Below are 12,491 nucleotides of genomic sequence, written 5' to 3'. Positions count from 1 at the left end.
CCAATTAGATGAGCTCAAGCCTGTTGAATGTGTCACCAGCAGCACTGGCAGCACACAATCTGCGAATACACACAAGCGTTTGGACTGTTCCTTTGGACGAATTCACATTTTTTCTGAACTCCCACAGTTTGCTTTCACCGTTCACCAAAAATTGCATCCTCTCCTGAATTGGATTTTAATGGATGCTTGTAATATGGCAGGACAGCAGAGAATACATTTCAGTTTCCAATTAATATTCGTCTCCACTTACGAATCATCTCTCCACAGTGGGGACGTAATTATGGCCTATTCTTTTTTCTAAAGGCCCCTTTTGAGGCGAGTTGAACTGCATTTGTCATTTAAGCATTAAATTAGACATTTGCTATTCCAAAAGAAATGTGAAACTTCGAACAGTGACACATTTTAACAAGCTTGTGAGATCTTCCTGACATCTTATGCCTTTGAAGAAATGTAATTAAAGCAGTGATAACTTTATAAACCATTGATCATTCTATAATGACAGGTTAACTCTGATTCTGATCGTTGAAATTATGCAACAGTATAATGACAGTCTACCACACATGTTTAGTATATTTTTAGGATATGCAGCGTGGCAGGGATGACTTGTTTTTGTACACCAACCCAGAAGTCAGCGTGGGTTCCCTCATCCAAGAGCCAATGGGAGTTTTACATAGGGTTTTTGATCAATGCCAAAAATGTGGCTGAAAACAACTTTTATGAGATTTGCATGTTTTGCTCAGCAAGGTACTTTTCACAAATGAACTCCACTTGGCAGCTTTGTACTTCTAAAAATTGAATTTATACTCCAAACAGCATCTATCATGTTAGCTGGCTGAATTTTAATTTTTAGCCTAGCTTAGCCCAAGGTTAGCCCCTTGTTAGCAACTGCTGCTTTTAACACACATAAACACGTTGAAAACGATGCAGTGTTTATTTATATATTTTATGCTGTACAACAAAAATGATAAAATACCTTCAGCTGAACTGAAAACTAAATCAAATACTAGAGGGAACCAGACGATGCTAACTTATTACCACATGTTAGGGCTATCCCAGTGCTTCTCTACTCTACAGGTATGATGATGAGGACTCTGGCTGCTTTTATTTTCAGGCTTGCACTTCAGGTCTGCCCCTTTCACAATGAAATATCTTCTCTCATGGTTTTTAAAGTGGTGAAGAAGAACACCAATGCCCTTGAGAGAGAATGGATACAAGAAGCAATTATGTCACTGTTTTTTTTGTTGTTGGATGAAACAGAAATGGCGCTGCAGTCAAAAAAAAGCAATCTCCTGTTCCTTTCATCTCCGCAGTCTATAAGCCTGATCGAGCGTGGTAACCCATCCCGCAGCCTAGAGCAGGTGTGCCGATGGGCTAACACGCAGCAACGCCGCGATCCCGACCACGCCGAATACCACGACCATGCCATCTTCCTCACAAGGCAAGATTTTGGTCCCGCAGGTATGCAAGGTACTGTATTCTTCTCGATCGAGGCCTGTGCAGACTGAGTGCTGATATCTGCTTCCATTCACAAGGGGTTGGCTTCAAGTCTTGCCCAGGTAAGGTCGATGGAAACCGAGGTCATTAATCCAATTCATCCAAAGGCGACCTCAGAGGAAAAAATAATCCAAAGCAACTTTCCCAAAACCTTGCTGACTTGACATTGACGCCACCCTGGATATGAAAAATTAAGATTGATATTGTTGAAGAAAGTTTTTGGCATGTAGAGAAAAAAAAAACCCAGTAACTTTTGTAAGTGTTTGATGTCAACTAACTGCTATTTAAAAAAAAAAAAATCAACTTGTTAATTTTTTTTTTTTTGCTAACTTAGTAAATGATTCTTATGAATACATGTATGTAATCAAAAGGGTTTTCATACCATACATGTTTAGCATTGATCTCATGCTGCATTTCTTCTTTTCAGCACTTCAACAGTGAGATGATCTTTCACAAAATTGAAGTGAGCAACCTAGCCGCCAGAGAAACTGGGTCCAGACTGAACAAAAATTCTCTGTGCTCAAGTTCAATATCTTGCATTGACCTGTGTACGTCTTTAACTTTTCAAGCACACGTGTCATGTTGAATGGACAACTTGAGGCTACCTGGTTTGCTTGTCACACCTCCGGATGTTACCATAGCTACAGTTGTGTTATGCTCAAAACAAGAGCAGTTTCTATGGCGCCTCGCACTATTTTGGGCTGGATCAGACGTTGACACTCATCGTCCCTTGCAGACATCACACTGTCTTGTTAAAGTTTAGCTGTTAGATGGTACGTATATATCCAAATATAGACCTGGGCTGTGGTGTAAATAGGTGAAAAAGCGATTTAATGTGAGAATACAACGCAAACAACGGAACGCGAATCCCAGCAAGCAGTTACTATCATTTCAAGTTTTTTTTTTCTCTCCCTCTTTTTCATTTTTTTTGTTTGTCTTATTTGCCGTGCTGTGTTTTGAGTTTATCAACCAGATGATGGAGACCCCAGGACATCAGCAGTTAGAGATCAATTCTTCGCCCCAGCTGCTGCTTTTGCTGCTGCTACTCCATTTTGCTTCAGTGTGCAAGTCTCCTTAAGGTCAATTCATGGGAATGTCATCTACAGTGCATTCTCTTGAATTTGTTTTATCTGCTTCTCAGATAAAAGAGTTTGTGCTCCATAACCGCTTACATGTTTCAACACATCCACTGTATTTTTAACTTTTTTTTTTTTTTAATCAATGAAACAGTCAAGCTAAAACTAGCTTTGGTTAAAAGCAAAAATGCTTAAAAAAAATGCTATTTCTGTAAAAAAAAAAAAAAAAAAAAATTCCTTCTCAGCCACCAAGTCTTTGTCATCAGCTGTCTGCCTGCCCACATATTTCTGCTTTTTCACTGCATGCCAAAAAAAGAATCTTCTCATGGTCAGAAAGCATGAATATTGTCTGCCAAATGAATGGCGCCACAACCAGTGTGCTTCTGAACCCTAAAGCAAACACGCTAAGCTGAAACGCTGCACACCTCTTGATCGAGTCATGTTTACTGTTTGTGCTTTGCTTAAGGGGGAAAAAAAATTGTTGGGAAATGTGTGAAATTCTGTTATGCTACATTGGTGTCTGCTGGGTAATAACAGCCTACTTGCTTGCTGTTTCCCTCAGGACTTTTTGTATCGAGGAGATGTTCAGCTGACACACAGCAGCCTCAGGCTCAGTAGTAGGAGCATTAAAGAGATTCGAAGGTGTTTTTAATTATGGCGATTGATATGGATCGCTATCGCCCCTAGATTTACTTTGTAGCCACTGAATGACATCTGGCCTTGAATTCGAGCATTATCCATTCTTCTTTAACCCATTTTGTGGGATACATAATCTATACTACTGTCATTTAGGGACACATCAATTCTCTATTTTATTGTGATGTGAATTCATCCCCTGACAGAAGCAGTTGCCCCATCCTTTAATTTCTAATGTCCAAAAGAAAAGTGTGAGACCGTCACAATAGCTGCTGTGACAATCCCATTACTTCAGTCGATAATCTTACACCACAGTAATCCTCCTGTTGTGAGAATGTCATTATATCCATCCTGGTTCTTGATTATTAGGGCTGTGTGGTCTTTTCCTTTTTTTCTGTCGCCCAGGTTACGCTCCAGTGACTGGGATGTGCCACCCACTGAGGAGCTGCACTCTGAATCATGAGGACGGCTTCTCCTCTGCCTTTGTGGTTGCTCACGAAACCGGCCATGTGTGAGTAATGGCATGATGATGAAAGGAGCAGCCGGGTCTCTGGATTGTTCTTCGTCCAGTTAAGCTGTTAGTTTTGCATGTAATCGCAAGCAAGTACCCTTTTGTCTCTATCACGTAAACCATCTAGTTGCTCTAGCGTGTGCATGCAGGTACTCAAGCAGGTGAAATGAGCTTTTGTCCAAAATAAATGAATGTAAACACCTGCTCTGTAGTTAAATATAAATATATAAACCACATGAATGTCTTACGGCATAGGGATAAATCAGCAGTAAAAATATATACATTCGAATGTCAAAAAATCCAAAACGGCATAGGATAACACAAAAATTTACAGTTTTGCGAAAACAAAGCGAATGCCAGTGAAATATTCCAATAATAATCAAATCATATTACTAACATAATATATCATTTCAACATCTTTCTCTGTTTTTATGTAGTTACAGGACAAACCAAAACATTTGATTTAACTCCCATAACTTCAGTCTCCCTCAAATAGTGTCCGTCACAGTCCTGATGACAGTAGATGCTTCAGAGAATTTAATGTTCCTTTTCCTACAAAATTCCCATATTCTTCATGACAAAAACAAAATATTGATGCGTTTCATGAACATCCATTTGTTATGCAAATAGTGTACATGACTTGTATGATACGCTGATTTCTTGAAACGGCATTGAACCATCTCAGGTGAGTGTCGTAGTCATAATCCAGCATAATTTCATCCGTATGTAGATTGCCCATTAAGGTATCCAGCCAAATGATTTCCCTTGATTCCCATTTCCAGCATTGGTTTTCGTTCGATTGAATATTTTTCTGGCCAAAATACTTCACAAACTACCTTTTTTTTTTAAAGAAGTATTTTAATCAAACTGTTAGCATGTAGCCATATTACCTGTGCTCTCGTTTGGGTATGAAAACAAAACATGAGCATAAATTACTGAATTTTGAAGAGATGAAAATTATCAGTGGATTGCAGGGTTACATTGGTAGTCTCGTGTATATTAGATGTCAGACATATTTGATTTGTTACACTAAGCTAATCTCACCAGCTACCGGCTGCAGCTTAGTTCTTGTGTGTGTCAACACGCTTGAATTCATTTTCCCTTTAATTAAATACATGTTTACTTGCCACTCCCGTGGAAAAACCTGAATGCTACTGTGGCAACACACCGCACTCACTCATTATTCTCGGGGCAGCAGCAATCAGACTTTAGGTTGGCATTGTTATTACGATAAAGTAAAAGTACCGCTTCCTTTCACAGCCTCTCAATGTATTTCCAACTCTTTCAATAACTACAGTGCACACATTTAAAGCTACCCAGACGAGACTGTCACCTCACTTAAAAGAGAAAGAACAGGTCAGTGACCTCTTGTTCCTCTACGCTGAGAGAATGGTGGACATCATGCCACGCCTTTCAGCTTGCTAATTGGAAGAATGACGAGCTTAACTCTGTCATGGTGTTTTTTTCACCATACTGTATGTAGTATTTCTCCTTATCTATCTATTTATCTAAATAAATACCGGTCTGAAAGGAGAGGGCATCTCACAATGTTTGTGCAAGCAAAACCGAATCTTCTTGATTATAAAATAATGTGGAGTGCAATGTTGAGTAATTTATGAATAAAAGCAATTGTAAGGCCTGTAGAAATATATTATGAGCAGCACTGTCATGTATTTATTTTTATGAGTCAATGGTGCTGCTTAGAAAAAAAGGAATAAACTTAACTCTCCAGCACTGTATTTTTGCTATTTTTTCCTGAACAAATCCACACTGTGTGCACTGCTCAGTTGGCTTGGAAGTGCACATGTCATTCAACTCAAGATCTTAATTTTTTTCTCTGTGGAGCCCTTCAGACAACTTTCCAAAAAACATGTCACAAACCTGTATATCAATGTCTCTTTAAAGTGGACCAAAACAAATACGTGCAAAGCAGAAATGCGCCGTGATTAGGGAGCGGTTGCAGTCATTGCATGCGGTGAAGATGATAGGTGATGGGATGCAGGGTTTACTTACCTGACGTAAAGCATCAGAAATTGATCTGGGAGGTAATTTGCCAGAGTGATTTAACGATGCGTTCCATAGGCGAACGACGTCTATTGATTGAAAGTATTTTCTCATCTTCAAAGGTGTGAGGCAGATAATGAGTCTCCAAAGGCTGAATTATTATTGCAGAATGTAAGAATTGGGACAGAAAGGTATCAAGAGTGGGATCGATGCGCAATGATCGTGACTTACAAGTGCAACAGGCATGCTGTCTTTATTTAACCACAGCGTCAGCTGACAGTTTTGATTAGTTTGTAGAAAACCGGGTGAGGGACAGGTGATCGTGTTGTTTTCCTACTGCATCAAAAAACCATCAGATGCAACAGTTTATCTGTAAGATACTATTTATTCGCTCTCTCTCTCAAGCCAGGCATGAAAATTCTCTCTGGAGAAATAAATAAGTAAATGAAACTCTTCTACCTTCGTTAGTGCTGAGGATGGCTTGGGCACTGTGGCCAGAATTGGCCTTAATTAATGTAATAAGACTTGATTTTATTTGTGAAAATCATCAGATTTTTATCTCATTTGCCAGCTGCCTCCTCATATCAGATAGTGCTGAATGGAAACCTGCCATGACCGGCTGTGCACTGAAGCATTTGAGCGACTAGGAAAGAAGCCCAGAACCAGTTCTTTTTTTTTATACTGACCAATCAGTACTGCACATGTCCAAATCTCAACAGAAGTGACTGGCAAGCAATAGGACAGCGTAGATAACTAGTATTTTGAATGGCATTGCAGTTTCAGTAAGTACTAGTCACTCATTACATTTTCTTGTTGGGGTTCTTGTGCTCCAATAAATTCAGAGTGTCTTTGAGGGAATGCCTTCAAATTTGAGAAGAAATGAACTGTGTGTATATATGTGTGTGTGTGTGTGTGTGTGTGTGTATGTATATATATATGTATATATATATAATGTGTATGTAAACAAATTATTGCGAATGAAATGGTACATTTGATAGTTGGATTAATAAAGCTAGACAATGTGGCTGGGAATCAAATTTCCCCAGACTGCAGGTCTGCAGAGTAAATTCAAAATTCAAATGTATCACAGTCTATGGCTTATTGCAATATTCCAATCGCAGGAATACATAATATTTGTTAAATGCTAATTTGAATTCACAACACTGTTTTAAATCGAATACTGTGGTGTTGCTAAGATGTCTCGCCTACGCGTATTCTGCAGACTTGGAAGAAATTGACAGAGATACCCACAAATAACCAGTTGTTTTTAATAAAAAGTGAGAATAATGATGTAACGATGTAGATTTGTTTTCAGATTTATGCATAATTGTGCTTGTTGTTGTACTTGTTATACATACATACATATACATATACTTGTTGTACATGCTATGTGAAAGTCCGACAACCACCAGATGCAAGGGGTCATACTGCCACCTATGGGTGTGGGGGCACAGATGTAATTTGGGACAACAACAGCGGTCCAATTAAATGGGCTGATTGAGCGCGAACTCTAGCTCACCTGTATTTCTCCAGATTTTACACACAAACCCACTGACCACTATGGATGCTCCTCACTGGGCACAGCTGGATACCCAAAAACCCCCAAAACAACTTTTTACTAATAATTTCAGATGAAGAGATGAATCATCACCAACATCAATCATGCTCTGTTGCTGAGTTGCACTTTTAGACATTTGAATTACTAAAAGATTTCACATCCAAAAAAAAAAAAAAAATACTGTCAATACCCATCATTTACTGTTAGCAGCAATAATGAGCTTGCAATTTTGGTTTGGAATTTTACAACATCCCCATAACACAGAGGCAGTTACAGTTAGAAAACACTGAGATTTCTTTTGTTCTGAAGCCTCTATTAAAAAAAAAAAAAAGGAAAATAAGTAGTTTCAACTATCACCTCCTGAGAGGGAGGTGTTGGCTGCTTCTCCCAGTTCCTCTCTGGTTGCTCCATGCTTCCTCCCACAGACCAAAACATGTGACTCTAAATTACTTGTAGGTGCGAACGTGGGTGTGAATGTTTGCCTGTCTCTACATGTCAGCCTGTGATTGACTATCCAGGATGAGCTGCCGCCTCTCGCCAGAGTTTCACCTGGGATTTACTCCAGTACCCCGTGGACATCTAAAGCAAAGTTTTCTCAAAACCAAACAAAAATACAGAATTAGAACAAAGTCTCTTCAAAATCCATTCACGCAGTCGATATCCTGCGTAAAAACAGCATTTCTTTCCACATTGCTTTATATTCTCTTCATAGTCGTTTCAAAGAAATATCCATTTGATGATTCACGAATGTGTTTTGTGCAGTTCTTATTGAAAACATACGTCCTTTTACAAATTGGAATTTAGCTCGTTTTTTTTTTTTTTTTTTTTTTTTTTTTAGCTAGGTCTCATGGTGGTGTCGTTCTTGAATTTTAAATAAAAGTGCGCATTTTAACTCCGAATAAAAATAAAACCAGCCTCTGCCCTCCGGAGGATGGATGCTGCTGAGTAGATGGAAGTACAAGGCAACCTTGTTAGTGATTTAATACCTGGCAGTTTGAAATCCTTGCTTCTGCACTCATGTTTTGGTGGGAAAAATCTATTTTAACGTAGGATTGTTTCATAACACACGTTTGACTAAAAATGTTGTGCGTGTCCCATCAGGTTGGGAATGGAGCACGACGGCCAGGGAAATCGCTGTGCTGATGAAACCAGTATGGGCAGCATCATGGCCCCCCTGGTCCAAGCAGCTTTCCACCGCTATCATTGGTCACGTTGCAGCAAGCAGGAGCTCAATCGATACATCCAGTGAGTTCTCTCTCACTCTCCCCGGCTCTTTGGTTCGTGGTTTGTCATGCACTCCCAGGCCTCCATATGAGGCTAATGATCAGCTTGAGTGTTTGCCAGCTGGACTTGTTAATAACGTGTCTTTTATCCGGTCTTTGCTTTTCTCTGTCCTAAAAAGATGACTTGTATCATGATTCCTTCCTCAGCTCTTACGACTGCCTGCTGGATGATCCGTTTGAACACAAGTGGCCCAAGCTTCCTGAACTTCCTGGGATAAATTATTCAATGGATGAACAGTGTCGCTTTGATTTTGGCGTTGGTTATAAAATGTGCACCGCTGTAAGTACTTAGCGGCCGAGGATGGATTTATTGATTTTGGGTATTTCGTTGTTTCCTTTGATGGGGGTAAAGGAACACCAGTGGAGCTCAGTGTTTGAAATGTGTCACTCATACGCTAATATTTTAAAACCAATTTAGCCAGTAGCCGTTGTTTGCTGATGTCAGTATCATCACTATAAAAACAGTTTTATATGACATTAACATTTTGTAGAAACTTAAAAACACATGTAAAACTTTGTAAATTTGAAAAGTAACATTTCCATATGTAAACAACGGATTATGTGCAAAGAAAAGACTTAGTTTTGTTAATAGATGACCAATATCTCAATAGCTACCCGTGATGTGCTGTTATTATCACACCTCCTCATGAACAATATTAACAATATGTTGATGGAACAAAACTCACATTCGGTCGCTCAGATAAAAAAAAAAACAACAAAAAAAACCAGCGACGTGGCTCATCTTAAATTGAGCTGGGAGCAGTGTCATTGTTTGGACTTTCACTCCCTGTGTGTGCTTCGACTGTATGAAAGATTTAAATTCCTTGGTAGCCACTTTTCCAAAGAAACACTTCTACATTTCCATTTTTAGTTTCGCACTTACGACCCCTGCAAGCAACTGTGGTGCAGTCATCCTGACAACCAGTACTTCTGCAAAACCAAAAAAGGTCCCCCGGTGGATGGAACAGAGTGTGCACCAGGAAAGGTAAAAGAATTTCTACATATCAAATATTTTTGTGCGATGATTGGGAAGTAGAGCTTGCGGTATATAGATGAAACCTGTTTTGAAGTCAGTCTAAACTTCTTTTTTTTTCATTCCCCTGCCTATTTTATCTTTAATTCTGTCCTTGTCATTCATATTTCAGTGGTGCTTCAAAGGCCACTGCATCTGGAGATCCAGCCAGGAACCTCAAGGCCATGATGGGAGTTGGGGATCATGGTCAAAGTCTGGCTCTTGCTCCAGGACGTGCGGAGGGGGAGTTCGCTCCCGCAGCAGACAATGCAACAACCCTCCGTGAGTGCTGTTTTGGCGAGGAAACTGTCTTCTTCATGGCAGAAAAGTGGAAAAAGAGCAAATAGAAAAGCAAGCTGCTGTGTATTTAGTTGCCAAATGCTTTATATGAGCTGTAAATTTATCCAGCAGATGAGAGATACTGTAAAAGTGTGAATGTAGAGCTGGCTTACAAGGATGGCTTTTCCTCTCCTGGAGGCTTGACCTGGAACTAGTTCAACAACCACTGAGCGTCTGTGCTCCTCTGCAACATGAAGATATGAACTGCACCAACATGATCACTGAGTCCAGCACTCCTTTAAGCTCTAAAAGTTTACAGCTCAGTTGATCCAGATAAGATTTCAACAGATCCCTCAGATTTTTAAAATGCATGTGCGGGAAATGACAAATGAAGATGCGACATTGTTTCTTTTGACAATTCATGTTGCGTTCATTAATCCACCTCAGTGTCCTCTGGCTTTGACAAACTCGCCCGCGTCACTGCAGACAGCTGAAGCGTTTGGATCGTTAGCCAACAGAAACCCGGATGCCTTGTGTTGGAAAGTGCTGTCAGCAGCAGTAATACCAGACCTCAAGCTGTTCCTGATGGTTTACACTTTGTGATTGATTCATGTTTTACCCACATTAGCTCGATGACATCACATCCTGTTTTGGAGCTGTGCAGTTTGTTTGTACAGTTACAGTGATGTTATTTTTAGTTAGAAAGAAAACTACAGGGGTATTTAATAATATCAAATACTGTGTTGCATTTAGGGAATCTGGTTCGAGGGAGTTGCAAAGTCCCAATTCTTTACTAATGCACTACCTCTAACCAGGCTATTGGTAATAAGTCTATTCCCACTGGAAACATCAAGTACAATTAGAGTAGATCCTTGTCATTTAAAACGGTAGAGCTCTTGTTAATTGGCCGAAACATTACAAGTTATAAGTTGCAGCTCGATTTATTTCATAGTTGTCGTATAAAACAGATAAATGCGCTTATTACTTCAAAACGGAGTACTATAGTGGTTACGGCGCAGTATGAGGAATCAGGACAAGGCTACTGACAAAATGACAAATTTAAGCGTTAAAAAAGGCATTAAAGTCTAAACGGTGAATAAGTTATAACTAAGCAGAGTTTAGTGAGTTAGCTTTTTGCCTCAACTTCAGAAAGCTTTTCCAAAACAGCATTTTGTGTCTGTCGTGAATCAGGCCGGCCTACGGAGGTCGAGATTGCCCCGGCTCTGCATTTGACTACCAGATGTGCAACACAGAAGAGTGCGCTGGCCCGTATGAGGACTTCCGTGCTCAGCAGTGCATCCAGAGGAGCAACAAATACCACAATAATGTTAAGCATACCTGGCTGCCCTATGAGCACCCAGATGGTAAGTACATATAGAGGGGTTTTTTGTTTATGTAAAAGAGGTAAAAGTTTCTATGTCATTTGCAGGAGCAACTGCTGGCTCACGTATCCACACCCAGGTGGTTTCTTAGCTGTTCTCTGTGTTCTGCTGAGCTGATTCTAGCGGGACTTGGATGTACCAAAGCTTGTATTTTTGTGTTTGTTTTTTAAAAATTTATTTATTTTTATTTAGAGGGCCGCAAGTGCGAGCTGAGCTGCAAGTCAAAGGAAACTGGGGAGGTTGTGTTCATGAACCAGGTGATGCATGATGGGACCCGTTGCAGCTACTCGGACCACTTCAGTGTGTGTGCTCGAGGAGAGTGTCTGGTAGGTGTTCATATGCGATAATAATAGCCAAGATATTGTCAGACTCATTGTGAACAGGGGAAAAGGTGTTGTATGAATCCCCCTTTCCTGTCATTAACTGGTCCAAATATATCGCGAATGCCATTTACTCGGCCAACAGTTTTGTCAGGAATTCATATGTGTTGCTGGTAGAAACGGGGATAACCCCTCTCCCTCCTCACTCCGCTCCTCTCTAAATTTCTACATTTTCAAAATTTGTCCTTTTCTGTCCCAACCGAGATTTACTCTGGAGCCTCACAAGGCAGAATTTTTTTTTCACAAATGGAAATTCAGACCTGCTAAGTTCACCAGCACTTTCAACTTTTAATATACATTTTATCAAAACCACAATTCAAAGTTACTAACCGTAGGTAGTGTGAAATGGAAATAGGCTTTGCAACTACAAAACTTCCATAGCTCTGTAAAATGAACTGAACTTTTTCAATTTACATACAACTTGCAAGATATTCTCATTCATTATTTGTACGTAAATGAAAAATAATGCTCTTTAATTTTCCACTTTACAGCCCCAAGGGATTTTTAGCCTACCCCTGACTAAACCCTCACCGCAGCGTTCTCACAACTATCTCCCATGCAAATATTTCATTGTCCACCGAGAATAAACGGAATGTGTGGCATTTTGCTGAAGATTCTCACTGCAAGGGTTGTGCAAGCGCACCGATCGCCGGACAGTCATAGGGATATGCATTTAAAACTGTGCATAGCTTTTCGTAAGGTGTCATCCAAATGAATCGGGATAATATGTTTGCATGAACACCGGTTTTGGGTCACACAAGTCAGGAAACGCCATTGTCCACCTCTGCTAGAGCGACATTTAAAAACCATTTTCTTGCTGTACTAATTCAAAGATATCTGATGACCAACTGCTAAATCTGTAATTGCAGAGGAAAT

The 12,491-nt window shown here is 39.9% G+C and overlaps 1 protein-coding gene across 6 annotated transcripts in view; it reads left to right on the top strand.

The window, feature by feature from the left end:
• The window catches only part of adamts14 (ADAM metallopeptidase with thrombospondin type 1 motif, 14), a 43,513-nt gene that overhangs the window by 23,841 nt on the left and 7,181 nt on the right, over positions 1–12,491 (top strand). For 5 of the 6 annotated variants that reach the window (XM_086196233.1, XM_086196232.1, XM_086196230.1 and 2 more), the window contains 8 exons: positions 1,311–1,467; positions 3,612–3,717; positions 8,381–8,524; positions 8,710–8,842; positions 9,434–9,547; positions 9,708–9,856; positions 11,045–11,217; positions 11,428–11,561. In XM_086196233.1, coding sequence (XP_086052359.1) covers positions 1,311–1,467; positions 3,612–3,717; positions 8,381–8,524; positions 8,710–8,842; positions 9,434–9,547; positions 9,708–9,856; positions 11,045–11,217; positions 11,428–11,561 — 1,110 coding nt within the window. The remainder of the gene's footprint in view (positions 1–1,310; positions 1,468–3,611; positions 3,718–8,380; positions 8,525–8,709; positions 8,843–9,433; positions 9,548–9,707; positions 9,857–11,044; positions 11,218–11,427; positions 11,562–12,491) is intronic. The other variant, XM_086196229.1, reaches the window with a different exon arrangement.

The sequence above is a fragment of the Aulostomus chinensis genome, chromosome 23 (assembly GCF_037954235.1).
Source record: "Aulostomus chinensis isolate RoL2024-O1b breed Wild chromosome 23, RoL_Achi_v1.0, whole genome shotgun sequence".
NCBI classification, from domain to species: domain Eukaryota; kingdom Metazoa; phylum Chordata; class Actinopteri; order Syngnathiformes; family Aulostomidae; genus Aulostomus; species Aulostomus chinensis.
The sequence above is the reverse complement of the archived record's forward strand: the minus strand, read 5'-3'. Positions and strand labels throughout refer to the sequence as shown.